This window comes from Camellia sinensis, chromosome 13 (genome assembly GCF_055761805.1).
Source record: "Camellia sinensis isolate YWXY chromosome 13, ASM5576180v1, whole genome shotgun sequence".
In the NCBI taxonomy this organism is placed as follows: Eukaryota; Viridiplantae; Streptophyta; class Magnoliopsida; order Ericales; family Theaceae; genus Camellia; species Camellia sinensis.
The window spans coordinates 66,090,243-66,111,293 of record NC_138973.1 but is presented as its reverse complement, the minus strand read 5'-3'; the positions used below and the strand labels follow the sequence as shown (position 1 = coordinate 66,111,293).

General features: G+C 34.5%; 1 protein-coding gene across 1 annotated transcript; it reads left to right on the top strand.

The window, feature by feature from the left end:
* The first annotated feature begins 18,150 nt into the window (after positions 1-18,150).
* Positions 18,151-20,768, top strand: LOC114274940 (anthocyanin synthase). Its single transcript, XM_028216924.2, has 2 exons — positions 18,151-19,068; positions 19,971-20,768. Exons 1-2 carry the CDS (start codon positions 18,563-18,565, stop codon positions 20,530-20,532), a joined length of 1,068 nt encoding a protein of 355 aa, XP_028072725.2. The 5' UTR covers positions 18,151-18,562; the 3' UTR covers positions 20,533-20,768.
* Positions 20,769-21,051: the final 283 nt, after the last annotated feature.

Here is a 21,051-nt window from a genome sequence, read left to right as displayed (position 1 = left end):
TCTCAAAACTTGTTTGGTTTACAAGTTTTCCAAACAAATCTCTCTCTCATACACATCAAATCAATCACTTTTTCCAAAACTCTCTCTCAAAATAATTTTTCAAAATATCTTTTGAAAAAAACCAAACCAAACAACTTTTCGTACTTTTTATCTCTAAAACTCATCTCCCAAACTCAAACCAAACATCATTTTTTTTGTTTTTTTTTTTAATTATTAAAATAGTTAATAAAGATATAATAATTTCAAATAATTAATAAGACAAAATATTATATCTAGATTATAATTATTTTATTTTTTTTCTCTCACAATTATCAAATTAATTATTAAAAGAATTAACTATTATCCCAAACATAATTTTATTACAATTTATTTTTTTAATTTTTCTTTTAAAAAAATGTAAAGAAAATAAATAAATGATATGATCTAAAAAAACTAAAAAAATGATTTTTACTCAAAATAGATCTAAAATAGCGAAGCTCCCAAACGGGTTAATCAACAACCCCCATTGATTCACCCAGCGAGAAATTATTCAATGCGGGTTAATCAACAACGTCCAATCACCCAGCGAGAAATTATTCAATGCTTACGTGTGGTAGTTATTGGTTAGATTCATCACTTTTGTGTTAAGTTTTGATATAAAAATAGATGTTTTGAGGAGATAATTAAAAATTAATTTTTTATTTTTTTAATTATTTTAAAAAATATATAAAAAAATATAAGATATAATATGACGTAAAATAGATTAAAAATTAAGAAGTAATTTTTAACCTACTTTTTAAAAATGACAAAGTATTACCTGGTATAGACGTCCCTGAACGTCCCGGGAGGGAATCCCGTTCTGTTCATTTGAGCTCACTATAGTTCGGACTCAATGTCACGGTCCTGTATCTAATCTCGCAGAGTACAATGCAAGACCGATGAATCATCAAAGAGTTCAAATCTGGCAAATCGTTTTTGAAAAATATATTTTTTGTAAAGAAATGTCAAACATGGACTGCTTTGCCAGATACAGAGTCGTCACCTAAATATTTTATTTTGGAAGAATTTAGGAAACCCTGACTCGTGCCTAAGGCCACGTGTCCGTCATCACCAAAGTTGCCTTGGCTCGGGAACTTGGGTACGATTGGGGAAGGTCACTTCGTGAGCACCCCCGCTCGCCCCGATCAAAGATCGACCTCTACTAACTATAATATCAGGTTTTGAAAACATATGTGCTCTTATTCCGGTCATTAGCTTAGATTTACTATATGATGCACACAGCATACAAGTATAGACCGGATCGCCTGAATTAGAACAAAACATTTCTTGTTTGTTTTTTAAAGCGGTTTGCAACTCGCAAGTAGACTAAAATGCAGATTTTGTCACCCTCGGGTGGGCTTAGGAAAGATGATTTGGCCACTATCTAGTGGGTTTAAAACTCACAGTCAATGCACTATTCCAATTCAGATAATCCAACCTTCACCCACAGGCATTCAGGCAGTTATATTACATAAGCAAATAGTCTCATGGTAAGCATGCTATCATGGCAGTCACTCACACACATGCAAGGATGTTAAAGCATAAAAGCTTACCTAGTATTCCGAGCCAAAACAAAAGCTAGTTAGTAATCAAATGTATGATCCTAGCTAATGTTAAGATGGCTAATGCAACGCATGCAAAATGCAACTAGAAATAGGCTCGGCTATTCTAAGATGGCATATGAAATGCAACAGATAGCATGTATTCAACTTTGGAATGGAAAATACAATGCAGTTAGTATGATACGCCGAGCCCGGTGCATGCAATACAGATGAATAATGCAAACATGCGAGCATAATGATGCTAATTGAAATATGCCCTAGTACTAACCATCAAAAGTAGGTAAGTAAAAGGGAGAAAGAAGTGGAGGTTGGAAGACATGCATCACACACACACGCGTTTATTACATAATTCGCCCTCTCTCAGAGGGACCAAAAGGATAATACAAATTAATTAACTAACAAGCTAATTAAATATTACACAACCACTTAACTAATTAAACAAAATTAATTAAGTTAAGAAAGTAATAAAACAGCCTCGGGAAGAGGGTCAAATGCACACATGCTCGGCTTCGCTCGGAAATCCAACGCCATGCTCATGTTGCCTCTGTTTACACTGCTTTATGCCTCTAAAAATTGCAAAAGTCCCAAGGTTGGTTCTGGAACACTCCCTGAACACTGTGGGATGTCACCGACCAAGAGGAAACATCACCGGCCATGGGAAACTGGTCATCGACCAAAAGTATGGCTCTCGGCCAAAAATATGTAGTCGGCCAGCATTCAATGTGGTCGGTCGGCTATCCATTCCTGCAGAATCCTGTTTGACAGCAGCAGAGGACAAACAGAGCATGGCAAAGTATTTACGATGCAATATTTGCACAACTAACCTCCCTATCATGTTATGAACTCAAGGAATGATGGTCATCGACCCTCGGGCCACCAATCATGTATTTCGATGCATGATGGCCCAAGAGGCCAAGTGTGCATTTCAATGTCAAATGTAATGCACACAACACACATAAGGCCCCCAATCTCTATCATGATTGATCAAGAGGAATGTGATGCATGCAATGATATGCAACCTAAGCATGCAATATAAGCATGTGAACAAGTATGCAAACATGCAAGCATGTAACAAGTATGCAAGCTAATAAGCATGCAAAGTGCAACTTAAACATGCAAGTATGCAAGACATGTAACAACATGTTGAGCAACTTAATCAAAGATGCATGCCAAATGCGATATCACTTAAACATGCAACAACATATTAATAAGCCAAGTATGTAACAACATGCAAAGCGAGCATGCAAGAACATGCAAAGGATGGTCTTACACCAAGATGGACAGCTCTCTAATAGGTCCAAAACAGTGGCCATATGAGATGAGAACAAGGCCCAAGATTCATGCAAACATGCGCAATGCAAGGGCTCCAAGCCTAAAGCACAAAATGCAACTCTCCAAGAGCAATGCAATGATGAAACATGGCATACAATGGCATACATTTCGGCTCTGAAATGGTATACTAAATGATTCCAAAATGACTCCAAAGCATGCAAACACTCATGATATGCATGGTAGGGGCCTCAAAACCCAAGACTAGCCTAAGCATTTACACTATAGCTATACAAAGCATGAATGATATGGCCATGGCAGCCCAAAACAAACCTAGGATAGCCCAAAATAAGCATAAAATCATGTTAGAGTAAAGCTAAAATATGCTAAGATGATGAGTCAAAACATCATGCACAAGAGGCTAGTAAACAAGATTTGTTCTACACCTATATGGAGCATGCAAATGATGACCAAACCAACTATGGATAGGGTCATGATATGGCAAAACATTACAAAAAACATGCTGAAATGTAAACCAAACAAGCTAACAAGACATGACAAAACATGAAGCATGTGAAGCTAGTTTAGGCGATTTACACTACAAGTGTATGAAACATTCAAGGGGTCACTAAACCAGCCCAAAACAGATTCATGACATGCCAAAATATGACCAAATACCCTCTAAAATGTATCCAATACATGCAAAAATGAGGTGCTACTTTGAAAAGTTATGAAGGGGGTTGCTCTACACATGCAAGAGGCAAGCCTTAAATGACAAAAACAGCTCTGGAAAAAGTTCAAGCAGGCCCCAAAACTCACTGAAAAAGGCCTGAACCGAGCTCAAGAAGTGTGCAAATATGGGCTCCTTTGTAAGGCCAAAAATGCAAGTAAACAAGACAATAAGGAGAGGGGATGACCCTCTCATTCTTAGGACCTCAAAACACCATCCCCACCACTGAAATCCAGAGGGCCAATACAAGGTGGTCCCGAAACTCACAAAAAATGCACAAAATGAGACCAAACAAGGCCTAAGAGGGGGTAAACAACCCCAAACACAAAAGTGATCTTAAACAAATTTCAAAAGGAGCTCAAATTAGGACTTCTTTCAGTTTATGACAAAGCTCGAAAATGATTCTAAGTATGGCTAAAAGATGAAGCAAAATAAAGACCAAAAGAGGGTAAAGTGTGTTACTCTTATAGTTCCAGCAAAACCAGCAGCTTTGAGACCAAAAAATCAGACCTTCAACCTCTGAAAATGGCCTCCAAGGACCTTAGATGAGTGGTGGAGGTGTGTGGCCATGAGGTATGGCGCAAAGGGGTCAAGAACCAACACTTTTGGAGCTCAAAATATGGAGATAGAGAAAGATACAACTCTTGTGCCTTAGGCCATTTTTTTTTTCAACCCTTACAATAGAAGAGGAGCTCTTCTTTTATAGAGGAAGAAAGGTCCAAGCTTTTCTTAGAAGCTTGGAGCAAATGGGCCAAACTTCTTCAAGAAGCTAAAAAGGAGTCAAGCTTCTCTTAGAAGCTTGGAGCAAAGGGTTCAAGCTTCTCTTAGAAGCTAGAACAAAGGTTCAAAAGGTTCAAGCTTCCTCAAGAAGCTAAAACACAAGGGTTCGAAAGGTTCAAGCTTCCTCAAGAGGCTAAAACCAAGGGTTCAAAAGGTTCAAGCTTCCTCAAGAAGCTAAAACAAGGATTCAAAATGTTCAAACCCCTTCAAGAAAAGGTCTCGCGCAGAAAAAGTGGCCGATTGACCAAAATCATTAGTCGGCTGACCAAACACAATGCTGACTGACTAACACATTTGGCCGGTAGAAAGAAAACAGGGCCGGTGGCCTCCAGCCATGGCCGGTGAGATGTGGGGATGGCTTACAAGCTATTTCCCACCCTCAAAAGCAAAACAACAAGTGTTTGATGCAAAACCAAACATAAAACAAACAAGTCGAGAGGTCTTGAGGCAAGGCGCGTAGCCGAAACCTTCGAGAACTCAAGACGAATACAAACATGGATAATCATCGAGTGTTCAAACGATGACGTCCAAGTCTCGAGGACGGTCAAAAATGGGGTGTCTACACCTAGGAATCTATAAAAATATAATTCTCGATCATTTGGTTAGAGATTGTGTAACACTTTCGTCAGTTGTAGTAAATACGATTTGAAAGTAGGAGTTGTATTTTGAATTTGTGAGTTTTGAAATTATGATTTGAGTATGAAAATTTTGTTTGGTAAAAGAGTTTTGAATTGAGTTGGAAATTTTTGATGTGACATATGATATTTGATACAAAAATTTACAACTCATAACCAAACATACAACTCAAAATTCTATTAAAGCACATAAAAAATTTTAAAAAATTCAGAAAATATTTTTTTCGAATATATAAAAATTAACATATGTCAAAAAAAAAAATTGCATTGTTCTGGTCAACCGGTCGAACGACCACTAGGACGTCCGGTAAGACATCCGATGGGACAATCGATTAGGCCAAATTTGAAAAAAAAAAAAATGAAAATCGCGCCTCACACAAAGTTTTTTGCAGAATTTTTTAAATGTTGTGGAAATATGATTTGAGAATACTATCCAAACATCATATTAGAATATAGGGGTAGAATCATAGTTTGGAAATTATTCCAAACACAGCCTTGGTTTTTTTATTGTGATGTGATAAAGTCATTTGGTATTAATTTTTTTAGTTGGTATTTTTGAGTTGAGGTTAAAAAGTTCATTTGGTTTAATTTTTTTGACTTTTATAAGAAAAAAAGTGAAATAATTAAGATTTAAATGTGATATTTTATTTTATTAATTTATTTTAACTTATTTTGTCTTTTATAATTTTTTAATTCAACTAATGGTAGTTGATGGGTTTAAATTTGGGTCGGTAAACTTGTATTATTGGCTGGGCTTGAATTTGGTGTGTTTGAATAATTTAAGGGCAAATTACATATACCTCCCTTGAGGTTTGACTAAATTATAGATATCCTCTTGAGGTTTCAGAAATTACATCCCGTCCTCTAAGGTTTGTATTTTCATAACAATTTGTCTCCTGAGGTTTAAATTTCATAACAAATTATCCCCTAATTTGTTATGCAAACATAGCATTCAGAGGGAAATTTGTAATTTCTCAAACCTCAGGAAGGTATTTGTAATTTAGCCAATTCTCGAGGGGTATATGTAATTTGCCCAATATTTAATTGTTGGAATTTATTAATTTTTTAATTATTTTAACTTAGGTTAAAAAGTTTCATTTTGGATAAATTTTTTGACTTTTTAGAATTTTGTAGGAAAAAAATGAAATAATTATGATTTAAATGTGACATTTTATCTTATTAAGCTAAAAAAATTATTTTATCATTTTATGATTATTTTAGCCTCAACTCACCACACCCCAACCCATTATGCCAAATGAGGGCTTTGTTCGATTATATAAATAAATTTTATATTTATAATTACTCTCTTATTCCTTTTGGAAAAAAAATATACATATATATATATATATATATATATATTTATACTATTATATATGTAAGCACATGAATTGGTATTTAATAGTGTGGTGGCTTCTCCTTCTATCACATGACAAAGTTTCTTATCTTAAAATAAAAAAATATTATTCAAGCAAGATTTGAACTCAAAATTTTAAATTTTATTAAAAACACTCTTATATATCATTTAGATAAGATACATATTATGATATTAATTTCTTTATTATTTATTTTTATACTTATTTATCTGAATTAAACATATATTACGCCTGTCACCCACTAACATACAAAACCAACTGCCAGGTCATCGGTTTTTGGTTTCTTTCACAATAATTTTATGAGCTTATTATTTGAATTTATTATTAATACTAATTTAATAAGTTCTATTTAGGTTGATAAACGAGCGGAGTGTATGTTCTTTAAATTTGCTCTTTCACAATGATGAATTTAAAAACGTATTTAAATTTGATTTATTTAACATAATAAGCAATTTCGAACAATTTTTTGATAAATTAAATTTAAATAACTTGATTTTTTTTTAAATTTGTTAAAACCTACCATCACCTACTCCACCTACTACACCTACCACCACCTACTACACACCTACCACTACCACCTACTACCACCTACTCCACTACATCTCTTATATAAGGAGCCCCTCACCATTTGTAATTTATAACAATATCATAAATCAATAATACATACAATTTATTCACTCTTTATTTCTCTTTATACATTAAATTTTACATGGTATCAGAGCAAGGTTAAGAAGCTAGTAATTCTGCTTCACCGGCGGGCGGCAGCCTCGCCTTGGCCGCCCGCCGGACCTCTACACATACCTTCACTCTTCTTCACCACCTCGCCGAAGCAAACCCAAAATCCCTTTGGGACATTTCGTCGAACACCATGTCTGCAACAATGATGGGCAAAACACACACACCCACCATGCAGGCGGGACACCCAACATAGCCAGACAGACAGGCCAACCTCTTCTCTCTTGGGCTGGTTCTCTCCTTCCATACACCTCACCACCACATTCTGTTGCATGGAAGATGAATGCACAAGGCTGCTCATAATGGACCATTCATAACAAATACAGCAGCAACAGTAGCAATTGCTCGGACTTGGAACTCAATCTGGTATGCTACAACAATCTAAGGTTCCGATGCAGCAACAAACCCAGCAGAGTTCTGCAATTTTATTGCCAACCCGAGGTCAATAGTTACAACAAGAACAACCAGCAGCAGCAAGATCAATAGGTGGTGTCGGACCTGTCGCCGGGGAACCATAGGTGACAAATGATACACAGAGATATCCATATACATACTTTCTTTCTCTCGGATAACACACAGAGAGAGACATGCATGAACTCCCTCACTGTCACTCTCTTTTCTCTTTCTCTCGTGGGGCATGAGAACACACACATGGATAGTTTCTTCCAGCCGATTCTGGCCCTGCCAACGAACCCATCAAGACATTCTTCACTTCTCATCAGTTCAGAAACACCGTCTGGTAACTCTCTCTCTCTCTCGCCGCACTTGTAGCCGTTGTGGTGGCGGAATCCTTGCGAATCACCTTCTTCGGGTACTTGGAGATTCCGGCGACGAGACAGTGGCCGTAGGGGCGATCGCGAGTGCCATCGTCGAAGGATCTGATGATCACGGCTTTTCGGCCGGCGTAGCGGCCTTGGAGGACGATTACGACCTTGTTTGGTTTCAGAAACTTCACCATTTTCGCCTTCCTTCGCTCTCTCTCTCTGATCCCTTTTTCTCCACTAGACCCACTTTAATCATATCCCTGATTTCCCTTACTTTAAAACCAAACCTCTCTCTACACAGACAAAAGTAGAACCCATCTCATGATTCCCACTCTTTACTTTGTCAGACTCCACCACCCCCACAATGTGATGTTGCCAGAACCCATCATTCATTCCACTAGAGTGTATAGAATATATATATATATTTTTTTTTAACAAAAAAAAAAAAAAAAAACCTCACACCGATCTTTCTCAAATCGGCCATCCAAAAATATTGTCTTTCATCTTTTTATTTTATTTTATTTTATTTTTCTTATTCTACAAAACAACAACACCAAAATAACACCACAAACATTCCACGCACTTGTCATTTCTTTCTTTATGACGGAGATCAACCTCGATCACAATTTTACACCAAAAAAAAAAAAAAAAAAAACAAACAAACAACCAAAACCAAAACCACAACCACCACATCCACAAGCGGGATTTTTCTTCTCTACTCTACCGCCGGTCTCTTCTTCTTGCCTCCGTCCTGGGCGGCCCTTGACGATGTTGCCTCCGTATTTCCTACTCCACTGGACACGATCACTCCACCCTGCTCAGCATATGGCGGCCCTCCAAATCGGAACATCACGGTGGCCTTCCGCTTCAGCTCCTTATTTTCTGCCTTTAGCACACTTATCTCTGCTCGCGCATCCTTATACATGCGTTGGAGTAGAGCCAGTTGGGCGTTTAACTGTTGCACCTCATTTGTCCTACTCTGCAGCTGGTGCGACAAGTTTGTGACCGCCGTCATGGTTTCCACACATGACTTCAAAGTATACTGATTGGCCTCAATATCAGTTTGCACCGCCATTTTTTGCTCCACCGACCGCATCGGAAAGTTCAACGGAGCAAAACCAGAGGCGCTTGGTTGAGGTTCACTGGCCACCGCACCAGTTATCTCTCTTGTTGACTCGTTGAGGTCGGGAAAGAGAGTGAGTAGACCACGGGACGAAGAGACCATATTCTGGGTAGCTGAACGGGAAGACGAGGCCATGTTATGGGTTGCTAAGTGTTTCAGAGAAGGGTTGGTTACAGAGTGTTACAGAGTATCTCTCTCAAGACAACGAAGAGTTTCTCAGAGGTTTTTAGCCAGTTTTTTTGTCTTAGCCTCTGCCTTAGCCTCAGCATCCGTCTTGGTTAAATAGCCATGGCAGACACGCGCATCGCGCGCCACTTGACGCCAGACGACAAAACGGGTGCGCAAGCCAATGTGGTGACGCGCCTCGCCATCATGTCTGGCACATCTTTTTATGACTTGGGCTCGCCTTTTGATGGCACGCCTTTTTATGGATTGGGCACGCCTTTTGATGGCACGCCTTTTGAAAGATTGGGCACACCTTTTGAGGGTGCGACTTTTTAGGGGTCCGACAAGACTCTGTAAACTGTCCCGACATTGATTCCGGTTAGCTCCTTTATGGGTCCGACAAGACTCTGTAAACTGTCCCGACATTGATTCCGGTTAGCTCCTTCATGGGTCCGACAAGACTCTGTAAACTGTCCCGACATTGATTCCGGTTAGTTTCTACAAGGGTCCAGCAAGACTCCGTAAACTGTCACAACAACTGTCACAACATTGTCTGCTACAACGGTCCGACATGACCCCATAAACTGTCTTCTACATCGGTCCGACACGAGCCAGTGTCTTCTACATCGGTCTGCCATAACCATACAGTCTTCTACAACGGTCTGACACGACCATACAGTGTCTCCTATTCATTTTTTATTTTTCAGATTATTTTCTTGTTTTGTTCCTCTCTCCAAACTCAAGTTGGTTAGTTCCTATCCCCCTTGAGTTTGCGGGGGGCTGTTAAAACCTACCATCACCTACTCCACCTACTACACCTACCACCACCTACTACACACCTACCACTACCACCTACTACCACCTACTCCACTACATCTCTTATATAAGGAGCCCCTCACCATTTGTAATTTATAACAATATCATAAATCAATAATACATACAATTTATTCACTCTTTATTTCTCTTTATACATTAAATTTTACAGTATATAAATTTATAAAACCAAATAATAAATTATTTAAACTTAAAACTTATGAATGAACTAATTACGAATGATTTTTTAACGACTTTTTAATAGTTCTAATTCTATTATTCATATATGTTATTAGGAAAATTATACATAAATCTATTTTTTAGATCACTTTCTAAATCTAATGATGTGTCAAAAAAATAATTAGTTATCAATCAGTCATTTTTTAACATACCACTAAATCTAAAAAGTGAGTCTAATTTTTAAACATAAATAATAATGGCCCCATTTGGTAGAACTGTGGGAAAGTGATTATAGATTATAGCTTAACAGATTATAGCTTACAGCTGTGAGCATAAGCTGGTAACCTGTTTGGTGTAGCTGTGGGATTATAGATTTAAGTTGCAGAATAGTGTTTGGTAAATAAGCTGTAAAATAGCTTTTTCTGTATAATTGACTTTTTTGCCCTTATATGATATAAAAATGATAATTTTGTCTTTTTTTTTTCCAATTTTAATTTTAAAAAATTATTTCATTAATAAAAGTTAATATAATTAGTATTAATTAGTATCAACTAATATAAAAATTATTACACTTGATAAAATGTAATTAATATCAAATAATATTAATATTATTTGATACTAATTATTATTATTTTTTAATATAATTCTTTTTAATACTAATTACAATTAAATTGTTATAATATTAATATAATTCTTTTAATATTAATATAATTATTATAATGTTAATATAATTCTTTTTTTAATTTATTATTCTTTTTCATTACAATTAAATTGTGTAATTGATTTAATTCTTTTAATATTAATATAATTATTATAATGTTAATATAATTCTTTTTTTAATTTATTATTCTTTTTCATTACAATTAAATTGTGTTATTTATTTAATGGATATGAATTGCACAATTTATTTCAATATTAATAAATTATTTTTATTATTATTTTGATTATTTTATTTTTTATTTTTATTTCAATTTATTTTGTTCAATATTATTTTTATTATTTTGTTTTTAATTATTATTTTTGTTTAATTTATTTAATTTTTTTCCTTCCTCTTCCTTCCTGAGCCTCCGTACGTCGCAACCCTAGCCTTGATCTTCCTCGTCGCCGGTGGTCTGCAATAGAGAAAAGAGAGACGAGATCGAGTGAGATTGCAGATTAGATCTAGGGTTTCCTCTGGTTTCGAGAGCTTCTACAGCTTCGAGAGTAGATCGCGCGAGAGCAGATCGCGTGAGAGCAGATCGCGACGGGGAAGATCGAGATGACGACGACGCTAGGATTTTCTCGGACGGGGAAGATCGAGATGACGATCGAGAGAGAGAGAGAGAAGAGAGGTCGCGATGACGATGGATGTTGTGCTGTGTTGAGGATGAAAATGAGTGTCGGATGCCTTGAGATCGCAATGACGGAGATTACCTGGACCGCCGGAAATCGCCTCCACACTCGCCGGAAATCGCCTCCATCGAGAGAGAGAGAGAGTGAACAGTGTTTTCAGATGGGATTATATAATGGCATTTTCGTAAATAATGGAGATTAGGAGGGGCATTTCAGTCATTTAGCCCCTCCCCAAATAGCTGCGCGCATAAGTCGTTTTTTTAAGCATCTCCAGAGCAACTTTAAATTTAAGTTGAAATTTGACTTAAATTAAGCCATAAGCTATCCTCATAAGCTATACCAAACGCACCAATATAGCTTAATTTAAGTCAAAAGCTGCTTTAAGTTAAAATTAAGTTTTACCAAACACCCACAATGTTCATGTTATTAATATAATAATAATTTGTCATATAATAAATAAGACATTACAATGTTCCGGATTCCACAATACTAAAAGCCTCACATGCACTTTAGAGTGGAGAGAATAATAGGATAATTTCTGGCAAAATGCATTGAGCGTATTTATTTAGGAAAAATTTAACTTGCGGATAGTTTTATAAAATAATTACAAATGAATAATAAATTTTATAAATATAAATATTTTATGAATATATAATAAGTTTTTGAAACAATCACGCTAAAATACAATCATCATTCAATGATCATTATGGGGCAATTGGGAAACTTAATAAAAAGTCAGCTTTTTGATTTTTTAGGAAAAAATCTATTTCCACACTCTACTTTCTTTGTTTTCGTACATTTTCTCAATACACACACTAAATAAATTTAAATTATTAACTTTCACTCAATACATATCCTCCTATACCAAAAATACCCTTACCATCTTCATCCTTCAAACCCTAACCCTAACAACCCACCACCGCTTTTATTTTTTCAAAGTAACTGGTATTGAGTTTCGTTATCTACAAATGACATAAACATTTTTTTGTTACATCTATGAAAATTGGTAATACCTCTTAGAGTTGAAACAAATTGAAATCTGCATAACTATTCAAGAATCAAAATTGTTGCTTTGATTTTTCTTCTTTTAGTTCCAATTGCCCATCAATGAGACCAGGAGTAAGCAACTTCTCAAGCTTCTCACAACAAGAATTGAGATTACCAAATGTCAAATATTCAATTATGGCATCATCTGGGTTTTGAAATGAAGATTCAATTGTATTGAAGGATATGGCTAGTAGGAACAAAATAGTGATTGGAGGTGAAAGATAAAAAAAAAATAATAATAATAATAAAAAGAAATAAGTTAAATTAAATTGAAAATGAAAAACTGGCAAAGCAATGAAAGGTAAAATTTTTGCAATAGTTTAGATAATTCTCAAAGTGAAATACGTCATGGAGTAAACAGAAAACAAAAAGGCTACTACCAGAATATGTTTGTCAGCTATAAATGAGGAGGTACAAAGTCAGACTCACAAATATGGTTTGAGAGAGTTAGAGTTAGGATTTTGGGAAAGGGATATTTTGATAATAAGACAAAAATGTAATAAAAAAAATAATTAAGTGGGTGGAAAGAGAGAAAGTAATGTATGGAAATAGAATTTCCTATTTTTTAGTTTTTTTACACAAAAAGCCAATTTTTTTACACAAAAAAACACAAACAAAAAGTCATAAAAGTTAAAAAGTCATTTTTTATCAATTTCCCAAAGCACCACTATCTAGTGATTATAGGGTAATCATGGAATCGTTCAATTTATACAATTCGACCAAATCAACCCAACTTAATTGATTTTGGATAGATGTCTATCTTTTTGCAAATAGATGCGAATGAAATATGTCAAAATTCACCGATACGATTTAGATGACGCATAAACTATGCCGCACCTGTATAAACCCAATCCACCAATAGATGAAGTTAAAAAAAAAAAATCTACCAACAAGTAACAACGTGAGGTAGAAATAATAAAATATATATTTTCATGAAAATAAAAAACAATACTTTAAAATATACACGTGTGGTACCATAGTCTATTATGAACAAATAATACTTATTTTTTTAGATTACTAGTTATTAGAGATTGTAAAAATTATGAATTATAATTTTAAAAAATACTCAAAATTTGTAAAGTCTAAACTGCCAAATCAATTGTATTCATCCGCCAATTCATACGACCTGTTCAATCTGCATCCACTAAATTGATGAACAGATACAAATTAATTTTCTCCTGTTTGGCTAATTTTGAATGAATGGCATATAAAAGATGAGATATTACCCCACTCAATCCAATCTCCAATCACCCCTGAGTGAATGCGACCATTCATTCAAACCAATGGGTCAAGCTATCCATGAGGATCTGATTTGAGTCCAAACCCAACCCAACCACCGACCCAACCACCAACCACCGACCATATATATATACGCAACATGGGCCACTTTGGATGTGGCTTTTTAGTTTAAAAACAAATATATAAATAAATAAATAAAAGTTAAAAAGCCACTCAAAAAAATTAAAAAGTTAAAAATTTAACCTAAATAGTAAAAAGTCATATTGTACATTTTTTTTTTCTCACAACTATATTTCTAACTAAAAAATTATTTCTAAATAAATTAACTTTTTTCACTATATAAAAAAAGAAGAAGAAATCACTAAAACAAGTTTCAAAGCAAGTCATGTGACTTGTGTGGGTGGTTTTTTGGGAATTTGGGAGGGTTGCTATGCGGAGTGCATAACAATCACTATTGTGCAGCCCAATGGGTCTATTTCGGGGTCCATTTTGATATTCTGAACCGTTCACATTTTAGAGTACATCAAATTAAACATACCTACAAAAAATTAAGTTAATTGGATATCGTTTACTCTGTCAAATGTGAGTGAATGAAAGAATAAACGATATCTGATTAACTTGATTTTTTGCAGGTATATTCTACTTAATGTATTTTAACTTATAAACAGTTCGAATTATCGAAATGGGTCATAAAATGAGCCTATTGGACTGCACAACAGTGGTTGTTGTGCACCTCACACAGCAACCACCCCAAATCCGTTTTTTGGGTGACAAGGAAATTTGAAATAGAGATTTTCCAGAAAACATGTGGACATGGCATCAAGTGTTTTATCTGACGAATAAGTAATATTACAAATTTAGATTTAATTATTTAAATATTATTTAGAATTGTTATTTTCGTATTTACATTTATTTTATATATGAATTTTACGCTATACAAATTCAAGTTTAATCACACAACTCTCATTCGGGATAAATTTGAAATAATTACGTGGGTTCATAACATTTTTCCTAAGGAATTAATCTTTTTGAATCATTGTCTTCACAGATAATTCTATTATACACATCTCATACCATATGCATCCTTAGTTATACTATTTTTTTTTTTAGTTATGATATTATTTTAAGATTTTGGTTATGATTTTTTTTTTTTTTTTTGTATTTGGTTATGACTTATTTTTATTTTTTTATTTATGATTTAGAAAGTATGAAATTATGTCATTTTTTTTTATAATTATAAGGTGCATATAATACACACATTTTGAGGAGTGTACCATAATATTTTATTGGGGCTATTTTAAAAAGAAGGTTAAAAATCATTTTACAGTTTTTAACCTATTTTGGATCACATCATCTCTCATATTTTTTTACACATTTTTTAAAAACAATTAAAAAATTTTTAAAAATTAACTTCTAACTATCTTTCCAAAAAGTCAAGAAACTTTTGCATGAGAGAAGATAGTACTTGGGTTTGACCTTATGCTTGAAGGATTATTTTGAGAAATATGTTAGAAGTTATTTTTTTGATTTCTTGATTTTATATTTAAAATGCAAGCAGAGTTTCTTTTTTTTTTTCTTTTGAAAAATTCCAAAACAAAATACTAAAGATGAAAATAAGCCAAAATGATTGCTTATTTTTGTCTTCTCTGATTTTTTTTGAAAAAATTATAATTTTTTTATTCATCTTGTCCAACTGAATTTAAAAATCTCAAACTTTTTGAAACATTAAAAAAAAAATCCACTAAAGAAGTTAATAGACTTCCCAAAACACTCCTAAATTTGAGGTGATAAAATGCATTTTTGGGGATATTTTGAAAGACAAATCATCAATGTATCCACATGTTATGATTTATTACATGCGACTAGCTAAAAGCCCAGTAACCATTTTAGACAAAACTATATAAAAAGTAAAATATAGGTAATATAAAACATAGATATATTATGAATAATATTAACGATCATGAAAAAAATATCATGAAATGTATTATGAATAATTTTTGGTTGCGTTTGGTAGAGCTTTGTAACTATGATTTGAGAGTATGAGTTGTATTTTGAGTTTGTGGGGTTTGGAATTATGATTTGAATGTGAAAAATTTGTTTGGTAAAGAGTTTTGAAAATAGTTTTGAATTGAGTGAGGAATTATTGATGTGACATTCGATATTTGATATAAAAATTTACAACTCATAACCAAACATACAACTCAAAATTATTTTAAAGCACATAAAAAATTTTAAAAAATTCAAAAAATATTTTTTTCAAATATATAAAAATTAACATATCAATTGAAAAAAAAAAAGAAAAAAGTTCACCGTTTCGGTCAACCGGCCGGACGACCGGTTAGGCCAAATTTCAAAAAAAAAAATTAAAAATCGCGCTCTGTTTGACAGAGTTTTTTGCAGAGTTGTGGAAAATTAATTCCACAACTCTATCCAAACACCGCGCGCGAACGCAAGTGTAGAAAACGATTTTGAGAATTGTTCCAAACAGAGCCTTCATCTTTTGATTAGTGTGTGGTGTTTTATTGTGTATATAATCCAAAGGTGAAGAATCTTTCATGATCATTTTCATGATATTTTTTTCATGATCTCTAACATTACTCATGTTGAGATTTCTGATTGGAAAGAGTCATTAAACGAAAGACTCTGATCGGGAGGAATCATTAAACGAAAGACTGTTATTAATAAGAATTTTAAAAAAAGAAATTCAACTGGGTTATATTTTCATAAATTCTTACTGTAAGAATTTTTCGTTTAATGATTCTTACGAATTAGAGACTTTAACTATTTGGTCTAATTCCACTTTCAACTAGAGATAAGTCAAATCCTATTTTATATATATATATATATATATAGAATGGAAGATGATAATAATAAAAATGGTTTTAGGATGTGGGTTCGGCATGGGGGTTAGCTGTCACGTGCATGGCTGGTAGATGGTGCATGCGCCTGGAAAACAAAATCACATAAAATAAAAGAATATGCTAATGTTGTATAAAAAAAAAGAAAAGAAAAAAGAATATGCTAATTGAGCAAAGTCTTACGAATTGTTATTAAAGTAAAGGCAATGATTAAGTAGTTAGAATTTGAATGCATTTTCAAATGTTTTTACGTAGTTTTATATATTTTTACACTTCATGTACTTATATTAAAATTCATGATCACTCGTTATTATTTTTACACTTGTACTTATTCATTTATTTATTAAATAATGTCACACAAATAAAGGTTTCACTCATACGCAAAATATCTTGTATAATGTTCCTCTTATTTATTAAAATTGTATACAAAGAGAGTAATATTATAGAAAAATTACATGTCAGGGCTTTTTCTAAATCGTAATAACAAAATCAAGAAAAAACTCATGTTTTTACTTTTTATTATTTGTAAAGTTTACAATTAATTTGAAAATATTTTCCTACATATCCACTTAAATTTTACCCCAATATTATACATATCACATTTTTATATTGTTTTTAGTACATTGTCCCTTGTGTCAGTATATTACAGTATATTATTAATGTAATGAATCTCACTATTTATGCCTATTTCTAATACAATATTTGGACATAAAATGATATGATAAATGTAATATAACATTAGCATCTCCAGCGGTAGTAGGCATTTTACCTATCCAAATATTACTATAAAGTATATATTTTATTTTGCCTATCAACTGTTTTATGTTTTTACTCCAACCATGCTCTTTATTTTAGCTATTTATCCAAATACTATTAATTTTATAGAATGCCACGTCAACAACAAAGATGGAGGGAAATGATCCTAATGATTGAATACATTTTGCCTAGCGTTGAAGGCTAGCTACATGTAGCTAGTGAATATGAGTTGAGCCAAAATACCTAATCATATGCCTAGTGCATTGGAATTGAAAAAAGTGAATCACACTAGGCATTTTAACTAACAAGTATTATATGCCTAGTGCATTGGAGATGCTCTTACTCAGCTAGAAAAGGGTGGCAGTCTTTGCTTGTTGATGGAAAGGGCACGTAGTTTTTGACTTACCGTGCTTATTTTCGAGTCTAGATCCTTTCCTTGGATCTCTCTATTTGGTTCCGGGTCATTGATTGGATCTACTTTAAAGCTTAACTTTAATAATTTGAACCGTTTATATTTTAAGATTTGTCAAATATGTCTTACTTGTAAAAAATCAAGTTTATCGGATGTCGGAAATCATGTATTCGGATCATCGAAGTAAAAATCGTTTATTAAAAAAAAATTTAATAAAACTTTTAGTTCGATGATTTGAACACGTGGTTTTAGATATCTGATCGACTTGATTTTTTTACAGGTATGATATATTCAACAAATTCTAAAATGTTAGCGGTTTGAATAATTAATATTAAGTCCAAAAGTGGCCCCAATGACTCACCAAATAGGGAGCCAAGTAGAGAAATCTGAGGAGAGGATCTTGCTCCTTATTTTCTTGGTTTCAAATCATAATAGGTGAGAATTGACTCTGGTGACGGTTAGAGTTAGAAGAACCTCGTGCTTAAACCCTCCAGTCAAACCCACCTTCTACTTTCCCATCTATGCCCTCTGATCTGGTGTAACAGTTTACCACGCGTACAACTATCCAAAACCCCCTCTCTCTCTTCCTTTCTTAATTTGGTAGTTATTTCTACCCCATCTGTCAGCCTCGTCCCTACTTTCCAAGCAAACACACACACGAACTCAATTTCCTCTATAAAAACCATTCAAATATCAGTCACAACCATTGATACAAGAAAATAAAAGAAAAAGAAAAAAAATAGAGAGCATACATACATTGAGTTTGAAAAAATGGTGGCTACTGTGGCAGGTATAAGAGTCGAAAGCTTGGCCAGCAGCGGCCTTGAATCGATTCCAAAAGAGTACGTAAGGCCGCAAGAAGAGCTCACTAGCATCGGCAACGTATTCGAGGAAGAGAAGAAAGAGGAAGGGCCTCAGGTTCCCACAGTGGACTTGAAAGACTTGGTGGCGGAGGACAAGGAGGTGAGGGAGAGGTGCCGCGAGGCGTTGAAGAAGGCGGCGACAGAGTGGGGGGTGATGCATTTGGTGAACCACGGGATACCGGATGAGCTGATGGAGCGAGTGAAGGCGGCCGGAGAAGGGTTTTTTAACCAGCCTGTGGAGGAGAAGGAGAAGTATGCAAATGACCATGATTCTGGAAATATTCAAGGGTATGGAAGTAAGTTGGCTAATAATGCTAGTGGTCAACTTGAGTGGGAAGACTATTTCTTCCACCTTGTCTTCCCTGAAGACAAGCGTGACATGTCCATTTGGCCTAAGACACTATCCGACTATATGTAAGTTTACTTTAATGCTACATTTATTAATATACGTAATCTCATTTTTTGTTTAATTTTTTCATTCCTAAATATAAAATAATAGTATATAAGACCCACTTAAATATTTCATAACTATTGATTTTGAAATGGACATTTCTGTTGTATTCATGCAATAGAAAGGATTGTATTCATTTAATCTGAATTTTATTTTTATTTTTTTAATCACTTAACGTTGCATAGTTATAGTAATTGGATGTTAATGGAACTCAAGTGGGATTTATTGTGTTAATTATTGTGAATTTATCACATCAAATGATATGATAAAAAAAAATTATTATAGTCATCCATACGTTATTGATAAGTTATTTACGCTTTATTAATTATACTAAAAAAATATCAAAATTACTTAAATTAATTATATGACCTATAATCATTCAAAACAATAATGTTTAGTTTATAGAAAAATTAATAATTTTTTTAATCAGCAAAAAAGAAAAATGTGGTCCACTCAACATATTCATATAGAGAGGTGATTGAGCACCAAAGATCCTCTAGAGTGAAATTTCCCTAAAGTTTTCTAGAGTGTTATATTGTGTGGTTGAGATTTATTGGCAAGTTACATCAGAAAAATTGATGTGACTTACCAGTAAATCTCAACCACACAATGTAGCACTCTAGAAAATTTTAAGAAAAAATTACTCTAGAAGATCCTTGCTCGTGATTGAGACCCCTCAAGCCTCTACCCCAACCACCCTCCACACAGATGGGGTTGGTGAAAAGGAAAGAAACAAAAAATGTCCAATCACGTCACAAAAGGGGTAGTAGGGTCACTTTCTGTGGGAGTTCGAATCTTTTTCCATTCGTATATTCGCAAACATTCCCTTATTCAAATTTGTGTGAATGCATTTTATTACACGCAGTCCGGCAACAAGCGAGTACGCAAAGCAACTACGAGGTCTAGCAACAAAAGTCCTGTCGGCCCTCTCACTCGGCTTGGGACTAGAAGAAGGCCGACTAGAAAAAGAAGTAGGAGGCATGGAAGAGCTTCATCTCCAAATGAAAATAAACTATTACCCAAAATGCCCTCAACCAGAGCTCGCCCTCGGCGTCGAAGCCCACACCGACGTCTCTGCCCTCACCTTCATCCTCCACAACATGGTTCCCGGCCTGCAACTCTTCTACGAGGGCAAATGGGTCACTGCCAAATGCGTCCCCAACTCCATTATCATGCACATTGGTGACACCGTAGAAATTCTCAGTAACCGCAAGTACAAGAGCATTCTCCATCGTGGACTCGTTAATAAGGAAAAAGTGAGGATTTCGTGGGCGGTTTTCTGCGAACCACCCAAGGAGAAGATCATTCTGCAGCCACTCCCGGAGACAGTGACGGAGGAGGAGCCGCCGCTCTTCCCGCCGAGGACTTTTGCTCAACATATTCAGCATAAGTTGTTCAGGAAGACTCAGGTGCTTGGAGGGAAATGAATGAATGAATGAATGAATGAGGAGTGTGCGGGGGTGGTGGTGGTTTGATTAATAATAATTAATCATCTTTTTTTTTTTTTTTACTGTGACGATGATGATGTTATCATTTTTATGGTATTTCTTAATTATAAGGTTTGATTATTATGTTGTTATATGTTAGGCTAAAATCTGTATTTGTCTCTTGAGGTATTGTGTCTTGATCTTTGCTCAATAAGATTATTTTTATTCTGTTGTAATTTTGTGGACGTTTGTGCCATGTTCTAAATCGCGGTATTGGGTAACGTAACGGTATCGATCGCGGAGTATCGGTATTGGTAGTATCAATCGGTACGTATCGGGGATCGAGTGTCGCGACGGTGAAATTTTGAAAATCATTTCACAGGTTTTTTAGCCTTTTGTGTACAGTTTGTGCCGTGTTCTAAATCGCGGTATCGGGTAACGTAACGGTATCGATCGCGGAGTTTCGGTATCAGTAGTATCAATCGGTACGTATCGGGAATCGGGTGTCGCGACGGTGAA

What these genes read in the sequence shown, in the direction of transcription:
- LOC114274940 (XM_028216924.2), top strand. Translation starts at nt 18,563, where the DNA reads ATGGTGGCTACTGTGGCAGGTATAAGAGTCGAAAGCTTGGCCAGCAGC. An exon ending in AAGACACTATCCGACTATAT is followed by an intron (nt 19,069 to 19,970) that starts GTAAGTTTACTT and finishes TATTACACGCAG; the next exon opens with TCCGGCAACAAGCGAGTACG.